This window comes from Acanthopagrus latus, chromosome 9, assembly GCF_904848185.1.
Source record: "Acanthopagrus latus isolate v.2019 chromosome 9, fAcaLat1.1, whole genome shotgun sequence".
Taxonomy (NCBI): domain Eukaryota; kingdom Metazoa; phylum Chordata; class Actinopteri; order Spariformes; family Sparidae; genus Acanthopagrus; species Acanthopagrus latus.
The window spans coordinates 10,297,465-10,318,959 of record NC_051047.1 but is presented as its reverse complement, the minus strand read 5'-3'; the positions used below and the strand labels follow the sequence as shown (position 1 = coordinate 10,318,959).

Genomic DNA, 21,495 nt, shown 5'->3' with positions numbered 1-21,495 from the left:
CTACAAGACCAAACCAATCGAATGCGGACGGAGGTGAGCCTACAGACAACTATATGTGTATGAGAACAATCTATGACGGAATTGATTTGACATAAAGTCAAAGGCCAGATTGCTGTAAATAGAGTTTATTCATTTTGGGGGTGATTTTTGCGGTGAAATGTAATATATAACCAAATGTGTGCATGTTATAGAGTTCAGGCATCAGGAAAAAGATGCGAAGATGATGACGAACTAACCAATGAGGGAATTGATTTGACGTAAGGTCAAAGGTCAGACACATATAGGATATGTAGATATAGTAACCAACACACATAACTTCCCTCTTTGAGAAAACAGAATCTATGCCACTTCTAAAACAAACATGTTTAGTGCACTATGAGCCATTTTAAGTGCACAGTATAACCTCATTTTTTTTTTAGCACCAACCCCCTAATCGGCCCTGACCTGGAATCATCTGTGCAAGCACGACTGTGGTTTGGCCTGTGCTGCCAGATAAACTCACAAGCATCATCTCGTGAAGAAAGAGAAGAATCAACATTAAGGGGCAGCTGATGGCCGCCATCCTCCTATTGGTTGCTCGCTGATCTGACCTGCAATGAAAAAGGTGCACCACACACGAACAAAGGCAGGAGGCAAGAGCAGTTACAGGGTTTACTTATTGTCAGTTTTGGCCTTATCCATGGAGAGGAAGTGAAGCATGTCTTAGCATGGCTCATTTATTATTTTACTTCACATGGTTGTGTTATGAAGAGTTTGTAGTCCCTTTATGCTAATGTATATAGAGAAACTATGATCCCTGATAATTAAAATTTCAGAAAAATACATTATAATATTAAAGGAGGATATAATGGCTGAATTTTCATTTTTGGGTGAACTTTAAGGACAGTGGAGGAAGAAGCTGCTCTGTAGTCTGGTGGTATGGCGTTATATCATTTGCCAGATGGCAGCGGGGTGGACAGTCTGTGGCTGGAATGAATGTTGTCTTTTAGTATCCTCTGAATGCCACACAGGCACCTCACTGCTCGGTAGATTGTTACAAATGATCATCTGGGTGGTTGTAATTACTCGCCGAGGGCTAAATACAAACAAACAAACAAACAAAAAACACACATAACACTTTTAAAAAAAAACATCAACGCAGACTGCAATCTGACTTAAAACTACTGTATGTGTGAATCACAACACTTGCAAGCACGCAGGATCCAACGGCTAAACAGCAAGTTTATTTTGGTTAGGATCAGAAACACAGATCATGTCCTGAGGGTGAGATGAGAAGAGATGAGATCAAAATCCCATGACCGAAATATGGCAATGATGGTTTGTGGTGTTTGGGAGAGGGAGGGGCAGCAATGAGTGGGAGAAATGGTGTGTTACAATGTTCAGTGAATAAGATTGGAGGGGAGCAGTTACTCTCAACAGCAGAGAGCAGCATTGACCATTTCCCGTGGCAAACTCCAACAACAGGGAGGCCCACATGTTACTGTAGCCACATCTCCCATTTCAATAGTCTCCAGTTGCTCAAAGAATCTTTTCTATTCAATAAAACCTAGTTTTAGTTGAAATGAAAAACAAAAGGCACAATGATTTTCAACTCATTCTTGTCTTTAATATGCACAAGAGTTGAAAGCATCAATGAGCCACCTTAAAGAGAGGAAATTCAATCTAAAATTTATAAAAAGATATAAACAATCAGAGGCCAAAACGCTGTCTGTTGCTTTTCTCCTATTATTTTATTTAAAACAACTTTTCATTAGCAAGTAAAAATCTTGCAACAAACATAAGCTTGTATCCAATTTGGATACAAGGCAACGAAATTGTAAATCTTTAAAGTGGCTCGGTCTAGTCTGCTAGTTCATGACTGTACACCCTCTCCATAGTTTTGTTCAGTAATAAACAGCTAGTCCCAAAAACAAGCCTGGGCTGCTCGTTACAACCCCCACCCAATATTTAAAACCCCAGTGTGACCCTCCCTTACCCTACCCACCCCCACCCACCTTACACTGACCCCCTCTCAGTAGTTAGCAGCCAACCAGAGGATCACAAAGTCTTCGAGACCAGGGTTAGGGTGGGGTCTGACAGCGTGAACCCGCACCCGCACACCAACTGGGACATGGGACGGTGCATTTTAAACATCCCGTCACCACTACGAAGAAAGAGAGAGAGAAAAAAAAAAAAACAGCCTGTTCCAATTTATCAGCATGTCATCACAATACATATGCAAGTCAAAAATAAAAACAATGAAACAAAGAAATATTGCTTCAAAAAAAAAAAAAAAGAAAAGAAAGAAAGAAAAAGTAAAACCCTCCCCAGCCATCTTTGACAGTAAAGTTATCGTCCATCAAACGACTGTCAGCTGCAGCAGCTTTGTACAGGCTTTAGGTAAATATATTCATATATTCATTAGACGGCAAGGAGAGATACACATCACATTGTTTTGTACAATTATTCAAATTGAGTGATGACATGTGGCCTCTTCTTTCGAAAAAGTAGTTAAGTACTGTAAAGGTCAGGACCTGCACTCGTTATATAAGTCTAGTCTTTATTGAGTATAGGTCCCTTTCTGCAGGCAGACATCGATATGCCTCTCAGACGTGTGCATAAGACTGAAGAAAAGGAAAAACAAAACAAAAAAAGACATATGAAAGCTCCACAGACTCAACCAGGAGAAGCTGAAAACATGAACCTAAAATATTAGTTTGAAGAGAGAATTTAAAATAATTAAAATAAAGATCAGATAAGCAATTCAGATCGATTTCTGAGCTTGACACTTTTTTTTGTGTTTTTCTTTGTTGAACCCCCCATTTTCCAAGTTTCACATTACAGGGGAGTCCGGAGCAATCACTGGAACACAGGACGTGACGAAGCTCCTGCTGCAGAAATGGACGTCCTGTAGGGGGATAAACGCTACAGCTGACATGTTCCTCTTCTCTTAAGTCTCTTGCGCCTTCACCTAAAAAGGTGCTTCCTCCCGTGGCAGGCATTCACATCTGTAAAATCACAAAAACTGTTGTCGCTCTGCTGAATCGGAAGCAGGCGCTTAGCAGGTCTTACAGTTGTATATATTGAAATAAAAAGAGAATTATGGCATTTTCTTCACATTTTTGATGATTTTTTTTTCTATTAAACAAGTTTGATAATTCAACAGAGGTCACATTAAAAAAGTGACGTCATTGAGTCAGAAGTCCCGTCAGTCAGTTTGCCACGGAAGTCCTCTTTTTGCCTTAGAGCCCTTTCGCCCCCCCACCTGCCCCAGGACTCCCTTTGGAGGGCAGTGGGGGTCCGTGGTTAAATCATGGCTTAGCTCTGGGATTAACTCTTTAAACTGGGAACTGGGTGAGAGAGGGTTATTGGGGTGCCCCGGCCATTGGGAATCCGTGTGACTAAGTGACGGTGTGTGTGTGTGTGTGTGTGTGTACGTACTTGTATGTTAGCGTGCGTGCGCGTGGGTGAAATAACACCAGAAGACGATCCAGGGGAGGGAAAGCACAAAAAGAAACCACAAACAAACAGCAGTATTTTCTTCCCCACAAGTGATATGATGGCTTCTAACAGAAGTATGCACACAAATTCAAAGTGTCAAAAAGTGTGTATGTGTGTGACTGAAATGTGCTTGTGTTTGTCTTTATGAAGACTTGACATTTGGCAATTACGGTAAATCTTGCCACGAAGGCTTTTTCTTCCTTCTTGGTTTTTATTTGTGTGAGATATTTTGAAGCACTGGCAGAGAAAGCTGGCAATCCTCCTGATGTAGGTTGCCTGATGGTGACGTGCCTGTTGAATGACCAGGACTCCAGTGAAGGGTTGCCATGTTCAGTGAAGGATGACCATTCCCAAAAATAAAAAATACAACAAAAAAAAAAAAAACAACAAAAAAAACACCCCGCAGTGCAGAGGCAAGGTTGGTAAATCCTTCAGTGGTGAGTTTCCATGTTGAAGTGATGCCAAGTAAATCCTTCGGTACCAGGTTGCCAGGTTGGAGGAGAGATGGATGAATGTCTGGGGTGATTACAGAGTACCCGTGCAGCTGGTCGAACCAAACATTCTGGCGTTTAGAAATTAAACTCCTTCGTTTGCATGTTGGAAGCTGGATCAAAGTTGAAGGTCCCTCCTTGAGTGGTGTCAGGGATCAAGTTGGGATCTTCATCAATCTGAAAAGGACAAACAACATTGTGAGATCACAGCAGAAGTTGTGTACTGAACAGGGAAAACCGAGGAAAAGTTGGATTTTTGTGGAAAACTTACATCATCTCCTGAAAAGTACTGATCAATAATCTCAAAGGCTAGTTTGTAGATATCCTCATTCTCGTGCTGCTGCAGGTTTTCAATCTTCTCCAAACCTGAAAAAAAAACACACACACACAAAAAAACGACATTTAAATATAACTTTTCCTCTGTTATCAACAAAATTAAGAGAAGTGGCTACTGCAGCAACGTACCTACTTCAACTATAAAAACATGTCAAAACTAGTGATGCACCAACTCATCAGCTGAACAGTGGCTTGCAACTTGTCTTGTCAGAAAATAAATTAGACTGGACTTTGAAAAAAAGTGTTTTCATGAAGCAGAATTTCTTTCTTTTATACGACACCTTGAAAAATACCAATATTCCAAACCATGTTTGATACCACAGGGAAGAATATCAGACCTTTAAAAAGATGGATGCATCAATTCTGAACTGTGATGTAAGCACAACAGCATTTAAATCATACAGTTGTACAGCGGGCTATAAAGAATTTTGTAGCAGTTCCAGTCAGAAAAAAATCATATATTTCATGTGAGAGAAAGTTATATGAGAGGTTAGTTCATAATTTGTGTGTTTTCATCTTTATAATTAAGATTTATTTGGTTCCCTGGCACAAAAAAGGAGAGTAAACAATGACAGAAAAACAAGATAAATGCCAACAACAAAAACATCTCTGTTGGCTCTTGATTAAACATTGGACTCAGCCCAGAATTAAACAATCGATGCATCACTAATCAAAAAATGCACTCATTGCTGGCTAAGAGGAAATTAAAATGTATCTTTACCAAAAACAATAAGACAGACAACAACAAAGAAAAGAATTTAACTAATTTTCTAAAAAAAACACTGTAAATTTACAAGAAGACCAAGACCAATGAAGAGAGCAGACTGAAGCGTAGTACAAACAAACCCTTGGCCAGATACAGACCTCCACACTCCTCTATAATCTCAGCGATAGTGCTGGCTTCATCTCCTGCCATGATGAGGATATTCTTCAGGCCGTCCAGCACCACCTGCACTACCTGGGAGTCCTTCACTGACAGCAGGTTACAGAATGGAGGGATGACATTCTGGTCCACCAGAAACTCCACCTACACAAACCCACACATACACACCCGTCCATACTCGATTACAACACAGGTACATGGGGTTACTACCTTGTAATTTACTCACAATGACCTTAACATTTAAACAAGTTCACATTTCTTTATTGTTCAGTAACATGGATGGTGCTGCTTTTTGAAAAACTTAAATAGTGAGGTAAGAATTTAGTACTGAAATTGTAGGTTATCATAAATAGAAACCATTACACTAAATAAAAAAAATACATCTCATAGCGGTACATGATTTGAAACATGCTCATTATTTCTGCATCAATGGCAGCAAAATCAAGCTCACCTGGTCTTTCCTCCCACTGATGGTGAGGTTGCTGATGGCCCATGCTGCCTCCTTCTGAGTGCCAAAGTCACCCTGCAGAGAGACAGGCTGTCATTGAGGTGTGCACACAGCAAGTTTTTATACAACAGCACAATGCCAAGGCATGCAGAAAAATGTAGGCCACTTTTCATTCATTCATCAGGAGTTGTGTTGCTTCTCTGGCTACAAAACACAGAGTGTGTTGGTGCAACGGAGTACATTACTGATGTCAAATTTTTCTTTTTTTTTATTTAAAGCCTGACACCATCTATTGAGGCTAAATATTAAAAAAAAAATAAAAAAGCACACATAAAGCTTTATGAATTTCTTTCCCACCCTCCTTCATGCACAAACCTTAGCCAGTTGGTGAACGATCATAGGAATCAGTCCAGCATCAATCACAGCTTGGACCTGCTGCTGATTCCCAGCTGTAATGTTGGACAAGAACCAGACTGCCTCCTGCAAACAGAACAATCCCAAATGTTCAAAACCGCCACTTTATCTTCCACATAGGCATGGATATTTATCCAAAATGAGAAAGCATTCATATTTCTCACAGGGCTTCAAAACATTTTTTTTTATTTTTTAAATTGGTGCAATAACTCAGATATTGTCCTCCTGTTCCATACACGATTTAAGCTTGACTTTGCATATTTTAAATTAGTTTGTTACAACTGCATCCGATGGGAGATTGTTCGCCCTCAGAGTGAGACTAGACAGATTTTAATATTTCTCAAAATGTTTTGAGGGCTGGGTCTAAGACATCCACCCTTATATGTTTATCCATGAACAGTCCTTTTTATATCAAAAACTATAAAGATTTTAAAAACAACCTCCCTACAAACATACAATAAACAGATTACAGGCTCCTGATATATTAGACTCAATGTCATGAACTTGACTGCAGTCTGCAGATGCTCACATCTGCCTCACATTTCCATGCTAAACCATAAGAATCCACCAGATTTACAAAATAAACATGAAAGCAACAACATGAGGAAGCTTGAGGCGGTGGTTGGGATACCTTGTTGATCTTTTCTTTAGGGTGCGTGAGCAAGTTGGGGAAGTGTGAGAGAACATCGCAGTTGAGCACAACCTGCGTCTGCTCATCTGTTCCTGTCACAATGTTACCCACTGCCCTCAGAGCTGCCGTCTGCAGTATGAAGACAAAAGAGAGCAATTTAAAAAATAATTTATTACTTTGCATCATTTATTGAGGATTTAGTCCTGACTGCGAACTAACTGTAAAACAAAGTCTCACCTGAACTTTGACCTCCTGATGGCTGAGAAGAGGCACAAGAAATGGAACAACGCCAGAATCGATGACCATTTGGATCTGCTCGTTGCCTCCGTCCGTCAGATAGGACAGGGCCCACACTGTGTCTACTAGGATCTACACACACACACACACACACACAGAGGAAACTCCTGAGACTGTTTACAGTAATTATGCTGAAAAAAATGTCAGCTAGTGGGTTTTCATTGAATATAAAATAATTGGGAGGATCACCCTTCACTCTTATACTTACATTTATATCGGTGTGATATATTAGCACACAGAGAGCAGGCAAAATCTGCAGGGAAAGAAAAGTAGGTTATAAGTCGGTTGATGTAGGCAGACGAGTAGTTGGATAACATGAAGGCAAAAAAAAACAAAACGGGTGAGTGAAAGACAAACAGAGAAAAAAATAAAATAAAATCACAAAGAGGAATAGCTGTCAAACCCAGACTTCAAATGTCGCATAAAGAGCTTTATAGTTAGAAACTCCCCTGGGATATGGAGCTGGTTTGGCTACTGAGAAGACGCTGCAAAAACTGTGTGTGTGACTCAGCCTGCAGAGAAACCGTCAACTGCAACACATCCATCTGGTTGGAACATGAAAGCCTGCACACACATGCACAGACACACACCCACCTCTTGCACAGTCTCCATGGGCGGTGGTGGATCCTTGTTGCGGCAGAGGTTAACAATGACCCAGGTGACGTTGCGGAGAAAGGTGATGGGGATTGATGGGTTGATGAAAGAAAGCAGGGGCTTGACCACGCCCAGTGAAATGACATAATCCCTGCACTGTGGACCGTCACCTGGGCAGGCATGGAGCAGAGGTCAGCATATCTCTAAACAGCTGCTCCCAAACATATACACACTCCAATTAAAGGACAACTACTCACCTATAATGTTTCCTAAAGCCCATACAGCCTGTTCACATACGTTCTGGTGGGGAGAGTGTAGCAGTCGTAGGAACAGGGGCACTGCATCTGGACACACAAACATCACTGCATCAACAACTTGCCCAAGGTGATAAGATTGTTCAACTCCAGTTGCAAGCTCTGTTGCCTGCTAAGTCAAATAAACACTAATCCACGACTTTGTCACAACTGAGTGTAAGCCCACCCTGAAGGGCTATTGAGGACACACTGTGGTAGCATCCTGTCAATCACCATGTGCACCCTAAAGCATAAGCTGTCAATTTTACTCTAAATGGGACCATAATTTATCAAATGAACATTATGTTTCTGCCGACTGAGACCCAAAATAAATTGGGAAACTGTTTACTGAGGTAATAAATCAAGTGAGAAGTAATTTTCTCATAAGCTTACATACAATCAAACCAGTGGAGTTTTTTTTTTTTTGTCTAAATGCAGATTTAAGGCACTTCCACATCAGCTTAACTTTTCAGACCTGGAAACTCCATCCATGTTTTAAATAGTCAGTTTACATGACTATATAAAAGCAGCCCACTGGTCTAGCACTGAACTATAACACGGTTGAGATATTGAGATATTGCCTTATGATTCCATGCATTCTTCTTTCTTTGTGAAACCTGCTGCCTATTACCCACAATGCATCTTAGCCACTGCATGACATCACTGCTAGCAATCCATCACATTACATGCAGCCCTCTGTTGAGCCACCAAGAACTTTATACTAATTTTAATCACATATGCAAAAGTCCTCCCCAAGACCTGTAAACACACTTTAATTGGCCGGGTTACTGTTCAACTTTTACTGTTTTTAATCTGCTTTAGGTTTTAGATAGCCGCCATCCCTCAGTTTTCGACTAACTAATTCTCATAATGGTCTCCACTCTCCAGACATGTTGGCTTTGTATCAAAGTCCACTCTTATCTTATAAAAACATAATCCAAAAAAAATAACTGACTGCCCCGTTGTGTGAAAAAACAAATAAACATGCTAGTGCTGCAGATTGCAGACAGTATACAAACACAGACAGAATGTGGGGTCAACTTACTGGATTTGACCACAGCCTGAGTCTGTGCTGATGTCCCAGAGGCAATGTTGGTCAGCGCCCAGGCTGCCTCAAACTGAAGAGAAGGGCTGCGGGACAAACAAAACAACAACAGTTAATTTCCAGACAGAAAGAAAGCTTATTTAGTTTCCATAGTGGAGTAGGACCGAGAAGCGGGGAATAATCATAATGATAAATATTGATGTGAAGACTTACTGAGTTCCAAGGTGCTATCACATGTTTTCAAGGCTGAGGTTTAGATTTCCCCCAAGCACATAATACAATTCTGCTTTTTTAAGCGTCCCACTAAAAATTGTTTTAATGAAAAGCTTGTTACTGAAAGTGGCATTTTCCACAATAGGTTTCCATTTAAAAGACTGATAATAACAATAATCATGTGAATCCCTGGTGAAAACAGACGTGTATAGGATAATACATCTGACACGGGATCAGTGGTCTGGGTATCATGCTGTTTGGTGAACCCTGCTCAAAAGGGAAGACTGTCATGGGAAGATTTTCCTTTTTTTTTTTTTAAATGATGCAAACAAAATAATAGAGCTCACGCAGTTGCAAGTGATCCTCACACCGCCCACCAGCCAAATGCTGGTAAATCATGGCACAGGGTGGTAAGTCTGTCTACCCCGCTAAATATTTCATCAGGCAACCAACCATGATCCGCAGCTCTTACGTCTCTCTTAAGCTTTAGCTCGGATGTAAAACCGGAAACAAGGCGTGGCTCTCTCTGTGATGTAACCAGTCACTCTGGCTGCCTGTGGGCCCAATAGTTCCATTTTCTGCTGTGTCATGCATTCACAGATTTCATTTGAAGGCCTCAGCTAAGACTTTTTGTCTATTCTGAACTGTGCTCACTTTCACGCTGTGACTCTCCCTCGTTATATCATTAGGCTGTGCTGACCTGGCTTTGTGCCATTATGCTATGGCAACATAGTACACAATGATTCTCTCTTGAAAGAAGCACATGGGTCTAAATGCATTGCCACGTTCTGTATAAAACTTAACATAACAGAAACATGCCATTTAAGTGGTTGTAACATGTTAACATGACGTGATCCGTTCACAGTTGCCATGGTAAAATTCTTACTACTTCTACTTCACAAGTCCCTCCACCCCCAACTATTCATGCTCCCCCCTCAGTGAACACAAGGTCCTGGGAATTGGGGAACTCCGAGGGACAGGAATGCTGTTATATTTGGCTTGGCCTGGACTGACAAGACCAGCCAACTGCCCTGCGCGCCTCCACACACTCACGTGTGGACACAGTAGGATGCACACACTCTCTCGTACACACAAAGCCTCAGTTGCGGCAGAGACTTCATGTAGCAGCGTCAGTAATCCATCACAGCAGTCCGCAGTCTTAACAACTAGAACACTCCGTTCATGGTGTCAGAGAAAAACACTGGAAGCAAACACACAGTGTTTTTGGAAGCAGACTTACTTGTCATCCCTCTCCAGGCATTTGACTAAAATAGGCAGGATCCCGGACTTTATCAAGTCGTCGATGGGGGGGTTTCTGTCACTCGAGAGCAGTTTTCTGACAAAGGATGGAAAATAAATCTCAAGAACTTCATAAACAAAAGACAGCTGATGTCTGTATGCATGTATGTGTTCCGTCCATCCCTCACCTGGCTGCCTGTACAGCACTGAGCTGGATAACTGCATTATCACTGGTAGCGTTCTGTAGTGACAAGGAGGGACGGCCATAATAAATGTTAGCACAGCATAATCAGCCAACAGGTCAGGAGCTACTGCCAGTAAGCTCATAATTATAATTGAAGGTTTTACTGATGTGATTCCTTACCTGTAAGATGGCATCAAGTGTGACATTTTGCTGCAAAAAGATAAATGGATATGAATATTAACAGCCACAGCTGCTGAACGTCTGCCATCAATTAAGGAAACCTCATGTCCCCAACATCTTGTATCTCATGCTGCTCACAAATTTACAAAATGTAGTATATGGAATGGATGGATGAAAAACATCAACAGATGCAAAATTAACTTCTGGATGTTTAAAATACTTTTGCATCTTGACAAACTTAGAGTTCAGGTATCATAAACGTGTGTTTGCCACAGAGCTTATTTTCTGCAATCATTCAAAATAAAATAAAAACCCTGTGGGCTTTTTATCAAGGGAACCAGGGTGGTGCCAACTTCTGGGTTAGCCGACAAAAATACGCCATTGCTACATAACGCTACTTAGCTATTTGTTACAACCGCCTAATTTAAGACACATCAGAGCACCAAAATTAATGAGCGTGGCATAAACTGATGTGTTTGTTACAACGCAAAAGATTATATCTGTCAACCACAGACTTTATTCCAGGCATCTATCTAAAGACACTATAAATGAAAACAATAATTCTAATTAATAATTTCCTGGCTTTAGAGGTCATTTCTGGAGCACTCTATAGAGCTGAAAGAATACAGCGTTGAAGTCCCACCCCACTTCCAGGGTAGCTTGTTTTAGAGTTAAGTGATATTTTGGATTTCAGTCAATATTCTGAGATAAACACAAACAGTACACAGATAACAAACATACATCAGTTACACCAACATTGGATAAACAACTTGGACATGTGGTGACACACAGTCATACAGTTGTTGATCAGTACTCTCTTTTTCCTTCCTTCCTCACCGATGCTGCTGTGGGCCACAAATTGACACCCTAACACCTCTTAGTAATAAATGCACAAATTGGCTGTCTCTGCAGGCCATTCTTCATGATTTCATTAATCTACTAAAACAATGTCATCAGAAGTCAATTGCTTTTGAGATATCTTGGCCAGCACATTACTACAGTCTGCCCACATACAGAGTATTACATTATGAGCAGGAACATGAAGGCACAGAGAGAACAGAGAGCTGGATTTAGAAACCAGAATTTATCAACCACAGTATATTTGTAAATAGAGTAAAAAGCTACTACTACCAGTGAGGGAGAATCAATGGGTCAGTTCACAAAATTTACTGAATTATTGGGACAAGTGTCTCAGCAATGACTGCATCCCCGTCATGCCACAAATGGCGGTAATGACATACACCCTCCTGTAATATTACTGAAGTCTTGTGAGTGCTTCAGAGACACTTCTAACAAAAGGACAACTGGGAAAACTACATCTGCTGAGGAACAATGTGTGATGTAATTGAAAGTTCATGAACAGCTACTACATAAACTGAGACTTTTATTTATAAGATCAAGAATGAACTCTCAGTCTTAACTAAGGAGAAGTTAGTCAATTGGATCACTGAAGGTTGGAATGATAAATATTACTAACAGAAATAATCAGAACTCACCAAGGCATAGATATTTATTTCACACTGTAAATGATTTTAATTGGATGGAAATCCCAAGTAAAAACAGAACTTTCTCACAGATGCATTTTATTTTAAGCGAGCACTTGATCTAACCCTTCTGACCCATTACCCAGACAGTCCAGTCTCACTGCATCCCTCAGTCAAGCACACCCACACTTACTCCTTTGAAGTCTGAGTCGACATCAGAGTCCTCCAGACTCTCCTCCTGCGGGACATTTCTTTTCTTCAGTAGATGTTCGTCTCGTTTGTTCTGACAAGAGGAAAAAGAAAGAAAAAAAAAGACAGAAAAGTTATGAGGAGAGGAGATGAAAGTGTTCATTAGTGCATTCATGAATTCTTAAAGCAACAGTGAATTGAGGCCTTCCTCAAAAACTATTTCTCTCTTTCTCAAACTTTTACTTTCAGGAGAGCAGCCTAGATGTTAGAAATCCCACACTGAGTGGGCAAGAGAGAGCAATCTGCCTGCAGGCTGGTCCGCAAAGCAAACACACACTCATCTTTGAAGGACACTGAACCTTCACCCTCGATACACTCCACAACCCCCCCCAGCAAGCACACTTTCATTCAGAGCACATACAGAGCAGCAGAGAGACCCACACATCCCATCAATTCACAGGGCATGTGAGTCAGTGGTAGGAGGAGATTCCCTTGCCCTACATTCCTGTGCATCATGCTGATGTGCGTCACTGATGACTAATCAGCCAGTGCAGTGCTTCTTGCTGCTCTGATCCAGCTAAACGGAATGTGCTAGACTTGAAAACACCTCAGCTCTCATAGCAGTGACGTTCTATGTTACAACAGGCCTATCTGTGACAGTGTTCTCCAAACGTCTGCTGATAGCTCTGCTGCTCCACATGCCTGTTTACCACAAGCACAGAGTGTCCCCTGAGTTTGGTTTATCAGAATAATCAGTTCAGATGGCCCAACACCAAGTCATGCTTTGGAAGTGAATCTGTCCATCATCAAAATGTTCATCTCCAAATATGCTGGAAACGGTGTCAATGTTGTGCCATGCCAGGCTATGAAAAACACATCTTTACAGAGTGAACAATTGGCAAGGCTTCGCTTCAGTTTCTGTCTTTTCATGTCTGGCACTTGCTTCCAAGAACTAGAGGGCACCTTCCTCTTCCACTACCTACACATGCCTTCCTTATTCCAGGACACTGAGAACGAACAACTACAAGTGAAACCATATGATAAAACAAATGCCAATAAGATTCACAGGGGTAAAATGTATTAGTGAAACAATAGATAAATCCTGTTAGAATGATAATTTACTGTGCTGTGGGTATTCATGCTCTTTAGAGGAATTCAGTTTTGACTCCGCAGCGGGTATAACGCTGATGAATGAGCCATACTGATTGTGTTAGTGTTGTGTTTCAGGGCTGGGAATCACAATGTACCTCACCTTATTTGACTATTCATGATGTGTTGCCCATAATAAAAATAGTATCACAATACAGCAACCCTGCAATAATCTATATACTGCAAGACAATCATGTAATGATATATTACAATGTTTGTCTAGCTGATCAATTTGAAATGACCTAAAAAAAGGGAAAGTGAGGGAATTATGCATTTCTTCACTGCAGTGAGGTGTCACATTCTCAGAATTTGACAAACTGAGATGAAATGATATATGAAAAGTGCCAAGACTTTTAGCTTAGAGCCTGTTTATCATCCACACTGACTGCTATTTGCCCATGTACACGTGTGCTGTCATTCCAATGGAAAGTAGCCATAGACTGGCAAAAAACAGAACTGCCAAAAAAACAAACAAAAAAAAAGGCACAACAATTCTTGAGACAAAATGTTTAAAACGAAGAAAAGAAAATTGGCTCACAAAATTCTTTCTTAATCTGTTGCACCACTACAAGTCATGAAGTAGTGACTCTGGTATGTCAAAGTGTCAGAGGCTTGGTTTAGAACACTAGACAGTTTTAATAAGGAAATATTGATATTTGACGCCAGTGTATTGATAACTTTCTTGCAGGAGGAAACAATGCTATATTGCCGTATCAGTATTTTTTTTATTAACTACTATTATCTGATCTGTTCATCAGTTACAAACCCATACCAGCCTCCAACTGTGTGTGTAAATAGAAACAACCTCAGACCTCATCAGCGAGTAAAAAAGGTGTATGACAGCAACACAAGACCTTAAAGCTATAAAAACTCGACTGCTGTTGAAATATATTCAAATCTTTAAGCCCCATAAATACATAAAAAAAATGTATAATCTTTTGTCTGAAGACAGTGTGGCCATTGATTTCAATCCAACTCTGGACTCTAAACTCTGGAAACCACAACTGCAATCCATGTGTTCAATCCTGATTTTACAAAAGAGCCTTCTGACAATCTTCTCAAAGACTGAGACAAGTCTGACCACTGAATATTTATAAGCTTCTGTTTTCAAGTGAGTGTCTTCTAGTCCTCCAGACACAGTCCCTTCAGCCACTGGAGAAAGGCTGGGTGACATGGCCTTTAAAAAAAGAAGGTTATTTTTTTTTGCTACGTAGCAATACACAGTGCTCAAAAGTGCTTCATAAATGTTAGGACTGTGAAACAAAATCAAGAATGAGAATTTCACAAATTCGTAATTTGTAATTTCACAAATTATGAAAACAATGAAATTTTTGATAAATAATCATCAATAAGGTGGATTTTAATGACTCAGTGGGTAAAAGGCAACTATTAGAACACCAACAGTCTGATGGGTTAAAAAGAAAAGAGATTACTGTAATGCAGCCCTAACACAGGAAAAGACAACACTAATGCTGTATCACGACGTAACAATATCCAAAGTCAAACGATAAGGATATAAAATCAAAATATTTTCCTGTCCTGACTCAATGTGCACCGCAACATCTATAAAACATGCCGATGGTGGCGTAAATGCATGAGAATGTTTGATTGCCAGTGGCTCATTGTGTTGATGAGGTCACAGCTGACAGCAGTGGCAGGACAAAGTGCATACATCTGTTCTGTTCGGATCAAATCGATGTATTAAATCTCTCTAGACAACGTCATCATAAAAGCAGCAGCACCACAATTTAAACACAACTCAAAGCAACGCTCTGAACCAACATCAGGCCGATGCATTGGCTTCATTCACTGAAGATCAGAGTAAAGGTGAATGAGTAGGACGCCTGCATCTTGTGATGTCTATGGGTCGCAAGACTGAGGCAATCAGTGACTGCAAAGAATAAGCACTCACAAGAAAACATGATGACAATCCCTTCACTGTTCATTTGAAGCAGCTCCTCAAAGCTGCCAGGTGGCATTTGAATCAAATTCTAGCCGTCGTTTCATTTAAGGCTCATTGTGCAGAATACAGGACCAAAATGACAATAAATGTAAATGTTCTATACACAAACTGCACATACACAACACCTACTGAAAGTATACGACTCTGTTCTTCATATGTTAAGAAAATAATCCAAACACACAATTGCACCACATCAAAAAAAAAGTGATAGCTCCTCCTTTTCAATTTCAATGAATAAAGCTACAAATACATACATACATACATACATACATACATACATACATACATACATACATGAAAAGTGATCCCAGCCTGATTTTGGCTGCAGTGCAACATCATTTGGAAACATACTGTGCTGACCAAATTCAGTGCATACCAAGTATAAAACCTTGTACCCTCTATGTGCTATTTCTGCTGTTAAGCTGTAAATACTTTAAACAGTCACACTCATTTCCTGTGACAAGAAATTCTGATGACTAATCAATTTTATTGCAAAATACACAAAATATTTGCAGATGGCATTACAATTTCTGAGAAAAGCTGCAGCTAATTCAGTTATTTCTGGTTCTGCAAATCAAAGTGCCTTGAGCAGACCTGCAGCATTCAGATTCCAGTGTCAGATGTGGCTTGTTCACCAGTAAAAAGAAAAGGTGTAATGACTCCATCCAATCCATCTACAACTCAAGGCAATGTAAATTAACTTTAAAAAGGAGAGCTTTCTAAGCAAACTTAATCAGATGTAGTTAAGTGGTCAAAATTTCCGATTTGCCAAAGGACAAAACAAAATCTCCACTGTTGTGTGTGGTAAATGTGCTGTCAGCACCATAAAGAATTGACCAAAGGCATAAAAAAACTTAAGTATTGACTGTATATCCTACTAGTTTTTGTTGTCAAGAGGTAAAAGAGTCCAAACATCATGTCATTAGGTCATGTCAATAGGTTGCTAGCAGTTAAGTGTAAATGATCAACGGTAGGGATGCACCGATCTGATTTTTTCAGTCCCGATACCGATGCCTGGGCTTTGTGTATCTGTCAATACCCGATACCGATCCGATACCTCGATATCTGATTGTTGATGCTATGCGGGGTCAAGTTGAAGACTGAACAAATGAGTCTTGAGTCTTTTGCGGAGATGGAGAGTGATTCCGCTGTCCTGACATTGGTTGGGAGTTCGTTCCACCACTGAGGTGCCAAAACAGAGAATAGTCGCGACTTCACTGTGCGAGCTTTGTTTTCTCCTAGCAATGGTGGTACCAGTCAGCAAGCTGACGTAGATGAGCAAGTGCTCTTGCTGGGGCGTGTGGTCTGACCAGTGTTTGGAGGTATACGGGTGCAGTTCCATTGACGGCCTTGAATGCCAGGACCATCGTCTTGAATTGGATGCGGGCCGCAACAGGAAGGAGGAGGGGGGTCACATGGGAGAATTTGGGAAGATTGTAAACGAAGACCGCTACAGCATTCTGGATACGCTGCAACGGTGTAGTCGCAGAGGCTGGGAGTCTAGCCAAGAGGGAGTTGCAGTAGTCCAGGTGGGAAATGACCATTTCCCTGCAGGGGAAACACCTGGTAGGACCACAGGTCCACAGTATTGTACTTTGCAGTACCACCACCACTGCTTGAAACATTTACTTAGCAGACACTGCAAACAGCCATCGACCTAGTTGGTGTGTCAAGTGTGAAATATCTCCACACAGCCGACTCTTTGGCTCACTCTATGTTGCTTAACGGTTAACTCAACTCTTCCAGCATATGACACAAGTGCTGCTGAGGAATGATGTAGGATGTGCTGTGACAGAGGGGAAAAAAAAAAATGTATTGGCCCGTGGATCTGTTAATTTTTCCGATAACCGATCCAGCTGTTTTGTAAATATCAGGGCCAATTTCCGATCTTAATATTGGATCGGTGCACACCTAATCAACATGTGTCACATAAGGAACATTAACGTGAATGCCCCATTATGATCTAATCCAGCATTGTTTCCTCCATCAAATGTATGAAAAAATTAAAAACATAAATTTCTATGATTCAAAAGATCCTCACTTTAGGTCCAATCCCAATTCACCCCTTGTTGTGATCACTTAGTCATGTGTAGGATGTCCCGCTTCATGTTGGGACACAGAAGCAGGGTGAAGTGTTTGGGCTACATGGCCCCCCAAACTGAGGTTGTTCAGAGCCACACTTCAAACTGAGAGTTGTGAGAACTCTGTGTCATTTCAGTGTATTATGGTCCTCCACTTTATGACAAGCAAAAAACAATCACTACCAGTTTGCTAACGTCCCAGTAGCTTACTAGCAAGCTAGCTAACATTACATTGTAATTGCGGCTTTGTGTATGACAGTCACGTATTGACGGACGTCAAAGTTGCTTCTCCCCATTCTGACAGTTTATGACATCTGAATTTAACTCCATCATCGAAGCGGCTGCAGTTGGTACCACTCCGTTAATATCAGTGCAGAAAAAGTAAGGGTACAAGCACAGCTTGCTAATTTTAGCCTATAAAGCACCACTAGTGGCCAGGTAATGAAGAAGTGTTCTCTCTAATTTGATGACTTGATTGTTAGTGGGAAGTCGCAAACGATTTGTGAGCCTCCATGCTTTTCTGCCTTCATCAGATAAATGGCTAATGGCATTGTGATGATACCAGCATTTCCAGTATAACCCAAAACAAATCACCACAACTGAAGATATTATATTAGGAACATCCGGGTGCCTTTGTGTACATGCACACTACCAAAAACAAATGATGACATATGAGGGTCTTGAACTGTTGTCCGATTTCATCCAGGGAGATTGAAAGCACTTGTAACTCTGTACTGAGGGGCAAGGGGCACTCAGATATGAGTTGTATGGGTAAAAATTGGAAATGGGATTAAGCCTTTGTGTCTGTTTGCAAGGGATCTAGATACTGGAGGACCAAACAGTAAGATATAAGGAGGTTCAATAAATAAGTATAGGGTGACAGGACAGGACACAAGTATGCCTTAAATCAGAAATGAAAGAAATGGTAGTGTGGATGGAAATTAAAAAACACATGGGAACCAGACAAATTTATAAAATTTTGACTGAGGCCTGGTGTGTTTGTGTGTGTAGACAGATGCATCATTTCTCACCTTTCTCAACTCAACCGTCACCTCATTTCGATGTCTTCTCATAGTCTGAAACAAAAAGAAAGACAATTCTTGAGAAATTGTGCTTTTCCCCCACATTTTTCAGTAATTCAACATTTCAATGCAGAGACGAACATACAAGGTAGCCGGTTACACAGATATCAACATGAAATAATATGGCAAAAGACATCCATTTGTATGATTTCCATTTTTATCCAGTTCCACTTTATTTTGGATGACTTTTTAAATCAATTTAGGCATAAATCTGTGATTGAATCATACAGCAACAGTAACCACCAGCAACACATCTGTCGACCACATATCTATAAAACGACTCAAAAGCAGCACCAGTGAGAAAAGACAGTAACTAAATTGCTGTATTTGTGTGTCGGTGGGGTTTCCAGTTCATCCTGAGCAGTTTGAGATGGACTGAGATCTTGTGACTGTTTGAAGAGGTTCATGTTGCCTTCCTAAATAGCCTCTTGCGTAATGTGGGACAGTCATAACTCAGGAGGCCGCAGAGAAGAGAGGTGTCTCCCAACCACTGCAAAACAACAATAATTCCACTACAGTCCACTACTGTCCCTTTATAGACAGCAGAACATCAAGACCCAATAGTCCAGCCTGACAGTCAAGTGCTACACAGTTCAATTATCTTAATGTGCTTAATTCTGTTGAATAAGAAAAGCTGAACTGTTCCTAACACAATACAAGCACAACTAATGGAACCAATAGGAACACCTTACTTAATACAAAAAAGAGAACATCTTCTGAAAACTGCAATTCTGCAAGGCAAGAAAATATGACTCCTTAGTGTAAAGAAACGTTTATATACATCCAACCCATAAGCCTGTTCTATGTAACATCCAAAAACACAAAGAATGAACTTGTGACCTGCAGCAAGTGAGACTTTCCTGCTTTGCAATTCAAATCTGTTCCTAATGATGTTAGAAATGAAGAGCAGTCTGTTGTGCCTGACCTAAATAAATAAGACCCAAACTGGCATTTCTTCTTGCTGTAGTCTGAGTCATCCATTTAGGTAAAACTCAAATTCACGCAGAGGCTCTTAAGAGGACCCAGACATCCAAGATGCCTGAAATAGCATCAGGAATGCACTTGGCAAAGTCTGTCTGTCATAGTAGCCATGTGCTTGTCACACTGACTCCAAGTATCAAAACAACCACCTATGGGGCATCAATCTGGGTTTTTTAGGCAGGGTGACGGTGAAACTCCATAGATGGATTCAGAGGGGTATGTACAGACCTTATTTATGGTTGAATCTTTGTTGATTGAGAGAGTGGAATCTGGTAAACTGTGTAATGTGTATGATCTAAGCAAGACTAGAAATTTGACATCCTCCTTTGGTTCAGCTACATCAGATGTATGTCCTGCCTTGGCTCGTCTGAGGTCAGCCTCTGCCAAATGGTTTGGTCATCATGTCAAAGAGCATTACAGACACATGCTGTCACGGAGGTTTATAATTAGATGTTAGTTGAATGATGCTGCAAAACCCAGCGACAACAGTCGGTGTGCCAGTGGGTCACACTGTACACCGGTGGTGTTTTCTAGAAGATGTTACTCGTCGGTGCAGTCACACAACTGATCGTTCACATTTACGTTAAAACAGCAAAGTCTACGTGGGAACGTGTCAAAGTATAATTACATAGTATTGCCGGCTCAATGTCCCTCAAGTCTGACGTGCCAATCACTCACTAATGGACCTCTATCACTCGGCTACTTTTTGACCTTACGTTTGGTTGAGTTAGCAGCACATTTAGCCGTTTTCAGTATCAAATTAGGTCGTTAAACTGAGGTCATCACACCATTTCTACCCTGCGGACTGCTCGGTGGCTTAGCTAGCAGCTCGGTTTAGCTGCCTCACCTGGCTTTACACGCCAGCTATCTGCTTGACAACGTTAGCAAGCTAACAAGGAGGGGCAATGTTTGGTTAGGGTGGATGTGGACCGACCATGTTAAGTCCAACTAAACCCACGTTTTTACCAATAATGGCAATTGTGCGTGACGTTCACATGATAGCTTTGGCGCTGCTTAAGGTCAGCTGACTGTAAAGCGGAGTAAATGTCAAGATTACGGTGCCGGCCGGGCCCAGCCTCGCCTGCGACCGGTGTCCATCCAACTAGCTAGTTAACGCTAGCTGCCAGTGACAGCTACATCGTATGCCCTCAATTCTCACATTTACAGCAGTCAGACTTTGATGTTGCTCACGCTTTACCAACATTTACCACTGAATATAAGTAGGTCATTGGTGTTAACTGGATACAGATCACTAACAGCGCTTAATTTCAGTGGAAATGCACCGTTATCAAGCCAGGCCAATAAGCACTGATGGCGAACCCTACAGGATAGCTTACATTAGCTAGCTTGCTAGCTAGCTGGCAGCTGCAGCCGGGGCCAGGCTCTCCAACGAGGCCCAAAGACTGTCATTTTCTACGTTAAACCAACAGGATTCATGTTGATAACACTCTCATTGGTATGTCAGCTCACCTCGACATCTCGTCCCTTGTTTTTAAAGCTCTTGATGCGGTGGTTTTCCAAGCCGGCGTTTTCTGCCATGGCTGTATGGGGTTTTGCTATTACTCCGGCTTTACACGGGATCTCCTCCGCGTCGAGACGAGGCACGGCAGCTCCTGTGCTGCTGCTGGCTCCAGAGAGGGGGAGGAGGAGGACGTAACATGACGCAGAGTGAGAGGAGGAGTCACTGCATACCTCCTGCATGGACTGTCCTGGTTTCCACGGCTCCCCCGACGCAGCAATAATAAATTCAGCCACGACTTTATATCCACAACAGACATCCTCAGACGTGACAGCTCTGCAGCTCAATGGTCGTTATTCTGTTTTACTTTGGTGTGTGC

General features: G+C 41.2%; 1 protein-coding gene and 1 long non-coding RNA gene across 2 annotated transcripts; one reads left to right on the top strand and one right to left on the bottom strand.

Annotated features, from left to right (window-relative positions):
* Nucleotides 1-72: 72 nt before the first annotated feature.
* Nucleotides 73-2,176, top strand: LOC119025741. The gene is made up of 2 exons (XR_005076911.1): nt 73-257; nt 420-2,176. It is a non-coding gene; the product is annotated as an uncharacterized LOC119025741 (long non-coding RNA).
* kpna3 (karyopherin alpha 3 (importin alpha 4)) lies at nt 1,204-21,435 on the bottom strand. The gene is made up of 17 exons (XM_037109637.1): nt 21,128-21,435; nt 18,626-18,670; nt 12,406-12,495; nt 10,729-10,758; nt 10,553-10,605; nt 10,366-10,461; nt 8,913-8,998; nt 7,832-7,918; nt 7,575-7,744; nt 7,189-7,233; nt 6,921-7,052; nt 6,684-6,812; nt 6,014-6,118; nt 5,642-5,713; nt 5,172-5,334; nt 4,243-4,337; nt 1,204-4,148 (listed from the first exon to the last, which is right to left on the bottom strand). The coding sequence occupies exons 1-17, from the start codon at nt 21,356-21,358 to the stop codon at nt 4,050-4,052; spliced, it is 1,728 nt and encodes a 575-aa protein (XP_036965532.1). The 5' UTR covers nt 21,359-21,435; the 3' UTR covers nt 1,204-4,049.
* Nucleotides 21,436-21,495: the final 60 nt, after the last annotated feature.